Raw genomic sequence first — 6,421 nt, forward strand, 5'->3', positions numbered from 1 at the left:
ACCCATCTTATACTGATGATAATTCAAGTACCAATGCCCAGTGACGGCTTGTACCTATAAGTTTACTTAGAAGCTCGCGATCGGGTTTCAAGAACTCTTTTGCGTATTTGTGGTCGGCATTTTCAAACCAAAGCCTAGCTTGGCGTAAACGACGTTTGTTAAGCGATTTATCTGGCGTCATCCAGAGTCCATGAGAATACTCCTAAATGCATGAGCGTGTGCAATGGTGGGGCGTGGCAGTTGATCAAAATATTCATCCGTAGTTAGTTTCGTAACCCAGTTTGGCAAAGATATCTCTTGCTTTTCCAGAACATATCCTACATGCGCTTTGATCCAATTGAATGTGACCATATGTTCGGTCGCCAGTCAATGCGTTTAGAGTTCGATCACTTTGGATGTCGTGCTAATTGCACCGCTTGATTGGATTGCAGGCTGACTGTCAATGTTAAAATCGATAACTTGGGGAGTTGGTGAAAAAGATGCTGGGCTAACCCGGACAGCTTTTGAGATGGCGAACTCCGAGTTGTCGTTGTTCAATTTGCCATATCCTTGTGGTGGGTCATTTTCCTTGTCGGTGACGATATAATAACCCCAAACCAACTCCTTGGTTTTACCGCCGTCTACGAAGCAGAGGATCCCTCTATTTTTGGTATCCCGTTTTTAGTTCGATGGGTTCGCCAAAGACAGTGATCATCTGCATTATCCTCCGCCAAGAAGCTATGGGACCCACTTTAAGTTATAGCTAGATGTAGGTAGTGGGCAATCCAAGCACCTTTTTCTTGAATTAAATGGCATGCCGGGGTTCTGTGCTTTCGAATTTTCTAATGGTCTTTGCCTTTCAATGAGCCAGAAAACGGAGTAATCCTATAATGAAATATGGAAAGGGTCTGAAAAGAAATCGTTGAAATCGAATTCTCTTTCAAGTCTTATTTGATCTACCCCAAAATTGACTGCATCTATTCGTCACATCTTGAGACTCATTCATCTCAAATATTAAATGTTATTTTCCAAATCGTACCTAAATACAACAATGACACCCTGACAAGAGGAAAACCTTCAGACGTGTGCTCCTCACCCACTTATGGAAAACGAATCTGATACCGGACGGAGAAGACACTCACCAATGGAAAAAATGTAGAAATGATGTCATGGGTTAGGATCAACTTTCCGGCCCAAGCACCCCATAGCCAAAAAAGGTACAATGCTAGTCTCAATACCAGTTCATGCAAACAACAAGATGGAAGAAAAGTCAATGAATGGACTATGAAGTTCCCCACTCGTTTCCAAAAGAATTGCTTCTTGTCCACACATGTGCAAATCTGATGCTCCACTTTCATCCTGGAATATTGATTCGGAAAACGCCCTTCCGGTGAATGTGCTTTATATCCTCGTTGCGAGGCCTTGAGGGGAATGTATGGACCTCCACCAGGAGCGCAAACAAAACAAGACAGATTGAAACTGATTTTTGTGTGCATTGGCATTCAACGAGGTCTCGCACCAACCTTTCACGTCCTTGGTGAAATTAGACATGGATCAAAGATTAAGAATTACGCCGATAAGGCCGTAGCACCTCTCTGACTCACTTATCTAACATCTGGCAAAATAAGGATTTGAAGACGGCAAATGATCACCTTGCCCAACAATTGAAATATTTAACCGACATTCAAACAACTTGGCGTCTCGTTATGTATGACCAGGTAGTAAATCATTGCCTACTAATAAAATCGAGTGAAATCGTAAACTTGTTGCTGCGGATTTTATTGATGTCAGGCTTAAGGTCAGCTATTTCTATCGGCAAATCATCAAAAACACGCTCTCTGGACGCTTGATAGTTTATGTATAAACCAGTTGATTTAGCCTTTTTATTTTCTGACGTTTTGTCGGGTAACGATGTAAATTAGGAAATATTTCTTAACGAAATGAATTATTACGTGGACAATGGCGCTACGGCATGCTTTAAATTCAACACTGATTTTTTCCTTGTCATGTCAGGGCTGCCTTTTTGCCTAAAACCTAGCTTTTTTTTTATGTTGACATTTTTCTGGCAACCTTGATTTTGAAAATCATTTGATTTCATCACTAAAAGTTTCAGGTACTAATGCGGTTTGGAAGAGGATGTAAGCAATGCCTATTTCAGTTCCATCAGTTCCATTAAATTGAGCTATGCCTTTTTTGCTAGATTAAAGCCTATTTTAGGGGCCCCATGGAGAATCAAACTCTTGAAAACCTTTGCCAGTGGTCAAACTAGAACATCAAAGGGAAATGTGCTGATTATTGAACCAACGCCTTAAACTTATTTCATGTGTCATCTGATCTTTAAACCATGAACGACAACATTCCTATCATTCACTAGAAAAAATCTTATTAGATCCACACTCACCCCTCGGGACAGATGCACCAAAATTATGAATAAAAGCCCAAGCGACATGCATACATTCTTCTGTTCAATACAGGATGATACGGATTCATGAGGTGAGTGATTTGATGGTTTTTATTAGAGCTCTGTAGTTCTTTATGGTAAGCAGTTTACTTGGCAAATGAATGAACCTGTGTCATCATCAGTGGTGTCACTAATGAATATGGATAAAGGTTCCACAATGATCTCGAGAAACACGGCCTTCCGGAAGCGTCCGTAAAGCCTAAAACTGATGGGAAATTGGGCCAGACTGGCCAGGTCCACAGACTCGTTGGTTCCAGCCTTGACAAAATGGCCTTGGCAAGTGGGCACTGAAAAACATTCGTATTTGTGGTCGGGGAGAGTCTCAACGTCTATGAAGTACCTCTTGGGCTCACTGACAGGAAAGCCTGGAACTGGAAAGATGGAAAAATCTGCACGACCGAATCGTCAAGGACATGGCATACATTTGGTCATTACTTGAGGATCTTGAGGGAACACTGATCACTCTTGGTCTAAACTGAAGATGAAATTTACTTGAAAACACCTACTAGGTATAGCCCTTTTCATTGAGCGGAGGAAACGCCCTCTGCCTCGTCTAGGTGCGGACAAACACACGTACAAACGAGAGAATATGCTCTAAGATGCCAGACTATATCAAGAGATTATTAAAGGAACAATTTATCGCCCAAGCTCTGTGATACGAGGAGTAAGCCAACAACGCCCCTGGGAAACGTTTCCAACTCTCTATTGGATAAAATTCCGAACAACGATGACACGTAAATAATCATTTTCAGGCGTTTGTATACTGTATGGCTGATAACTCGCCAACACTTTTGCAATCAACATTTCCAACATGTAATAGTAGAAGGAAAGGCACAGCTTCACGAGTCCAGACTCGAATCCGAGTGCATTGGAATCTTTTCCTCGATTTTGGAGAAACTGGCTTGATTCAAGTCTTTTAGACAGGACTCGAGTCCGGACTCGTCAAGAAAACTTTTTCATTTCTTCCTAGAATTTCTCAAGACGAGTCTTTTTGCCAGAATTGGCTGTAGTAAAAGACTCGAGTCCTCAGCGGAGCGAGTCTGGTAAAAAGTTAAAAAATCTGAGGACTCACCCCAGCACTAGTTGGTGGGGTATTTATGGTGTTAGAATAAAACAGCAATAAGTTGTTCCGCAAAATATACCGGGCATTTTTTTCATTTCAGGTTCCAGGGTATTTATCCGGACTTGAGTTTGGCAGAGAATTAGAGTCTTTTCTAGAGCCAAGTCTTGCAAAAAGACTCGTCTTGCGAAGTTCGACGAAAAAATGAATATTATTTTGACGAGTCCGGACTCGTCCAAACACTAGTTGTTACCCTTCTTGTGTGAGGGCGAGAAACCCATCGCTCCCTTCAAGATTAGATCAGCATCCGGCGCAACACACCATTCTAAGCACTTTCGGTTATTCATTTTTCTTTGCTTTTGCTGTGAATGCTTAGATACGGTTCGGAAATTCGAAACCGCCCCTCAAAATAAATGATGCTAAGATTTGAAGCACTCATCAAATTGATGATAGCTCTTGGTTTCTAAAACAATATTGAACAAGTTACTTGGCTGCTGGAAACGGCTGCATCATTAAACTTTATTTTTATAGACAGCATGTGAATTTGCCACCCAAATTTGCCTTGACCGAGTCGAAATGTCTCTCAGAGATACAGAAATGTCTACGATTCGATTGATTTCAAGGAACTCTATGGTCATAGTGATTTGGGGGCATGGCCGCTTTTGACTTGTATGATTGTTCCTGTGTCTGAATTCTAACCTGCATTTTTCTCTCGACATCGTTGATGCCTGGTAATAACGACTGCTATGGGCCAATTGAACATTTCAATCGGGGTTTCGATTGAAACGGTCACAAGCGATTGCTTTTGATTCCTGGTCCCTTCTTTCGTCCCATCGGTTTACCTTTTGTCTCAAAGGGATTGACGACATTTGTGGCAAAGGAAATGGTGCTCGAGTGTAAGGATCACTTGGTTGTGAGGAAATGTTAGCGACATCATGACATCAAGAGTGATTAAACTTCCGATCAAATGCTTGAAACATTGAAAGTACAAGTCTCTGACTTCACGTCAAAAAACTCCCAACAGATACCTTACAGACAGTGAGGACCATTCGAGACAATTATTTGCTACATAAGTATATAGGCATTGTACTGAACCCTTCTTTTGCTTTCCGAGATGAAAGTACCGATTCAGCCAAGAGTACGAGTGAATTTTGACTCCTTACTTGAACGAATTGCTCAGAAAACTTGAGACAAACAGCCTGAAATCAGTTTTCATTGGAGAGCATCTTAGTAAAATTGTTCCGTCTGCCATAACAGGTGGTGAATGAATGTGAATCTGGCCCTCCAACGTACCTTTTAAAGAGCCGTTGAATGACGACTTTAGAACCTTGGGCGATATTCGCAAGGATGTATATTCAGTGATTGGGCAAATGCATAGATGTGTACATCAAGCATGGCCAAGAAAAGAGTGCATCTAAAATGAACCAGTATTCCATCATCATACATCCTACAGAAACATCAAGCAAACATTTGGAAACAACACTTGAAGCTCCCAACGGATTGTTTTCAAAATAAAAACTGGAACCAACCCACACACAGCCCCAACTCAAACTCTCAAACTAGAAGCCTAAACCACATTGAAGAGATGCGATCACCACACAAAATGATATCTGAAAGGTGAAACACACCTAGGAGCTATTTTGTTGGTGGTATAATTAGTTGATGCTCAAACTTATTGACACTTTGGCCATGTATTGTATATTTCATGAAATAAACGATAAACCAAGGTAATCCTTCTTCGTTTGTTTGATACCAAACTCTTTGCCAATGATGACCAATATGGTTCAGCGTCAAATGGAGTCATTGGAATTTTATTAAGTCAGAGGTTTTCTTCACGCAATCATGAATGAGTCCGAGCAATAACCCGAGCTCTAAGAGCAATAACCTGCCACTAACATCTATCATCTTCCCAAAGTAATGGTTCCAATATTTGTTTTGGTCAAAATTACTTGTCTATACCAATCAATGAATACAAACGATAACTTGCAGGACACTGAACACCTGAATTCTGGCTGACCTTGTTATGAGGCATATAATACTCATTCTTGACAAACCATGAGCCATGTCCAGACAAATCTTCAAGTCAGACTTCGAATAGATGTACTTAAGGCAGTCTTTCCCCCAATTAGTGTCGCTGAGGCGTTTGCTCAAAATCAATCTCCTCGTAGATATTTCTGTATCTCTGATAGACACCTCGACTCGGTCAAGGTAAATTTGGGTGGCAAATTCAAATGCTGGATTCAAAATCAAAATGTAAAAACCTAGCCAATTCCAACAGCCAAGTAACTTGTTCAAAAATGTGTTAGAAACTAAAGGCTATCATCGATTTGATGGGTGCTTCAACTTTTAGCATCATTTATTTTGAAGGGCGATCTCGAATTTCCGAACCGTCTGGTCGCATTTGTTTCGAAATTGAACATACATTCGCCTAATGTCTTTTGGGCGTCAAATAATTTCAATACATCAAGGTACGATAATTATACAACGCTTTTGCACCAGTGTGATTAAAAGATCACATAATCATTTTTCTATGGGACTCTATTATTTAAAGTAGGTCGTCGCTTGTACATATACATGTAAGATCATCTTCGACGAAAACGATACCTGCTTTCTGACGAGGAAATGAAGCTTGTTACAAGCCCTACTCATGTCAAATACCAATATATCATATTTTTGCCATTCTTTTTGCCAATATAGGGGTCGACGATTGGCAACGTCAACTCTTTTTTGAACGATTCCCATCACGATTCTGAGGATGAAGTGCCAAAAACACTCAATCTTTTTCTATAACAGGTACATTACGTTACAAGTCCGTTGAATAAGAGAAGTTAATCTCAGAAGTGTTTTGGCCCTAATCAGGGTAGATCTAACACAATTACAGTATTTCCGTCCTTTTTTCTGCAAAAGGAACTGTTGTTATC

At 40.6% G+C, this 6,421-nt stretch overlaps 1 protein-coding gene across 1 annotated transcript in view; it reads right to left on the minus strand.

Annotated features, from left to right (window-relative positions):
* Nucleotides 1-2,192: 2,192 nt before the first annotated feature.
* LOC131882377 (uncharacterized) overlaps nt 2,193-6,421 on the minus strand; it is a 6,673-nt gene continuing 2,444 nt past the window's right edge. The window contains exon 4 of the mRNA XM_059229506.1: nt 2,193-2,244. Within this exon, the coding sequence (XP_059085489.1) occupies nt 2,193-2,244 (52 nt within the window). The remainder of the gene's footprint in view (nt 2,245-6,421) is intronic.

This window comes from Tigriopus californicus, chromosome 6 (genome assembly GCF_007210705.1).
Source record: "Tigriopus californicus strain San Diego chromosome 6, Tcal_SD_v2.1, whole genome shotgun sequence".
NCBI classification, from domain to species: Eukaryota; Metazoa; Arthropoda; class Copepoda; order Harpacticoida; family Harpacticidae; genus Tigriopus; species Tigriopus californicus.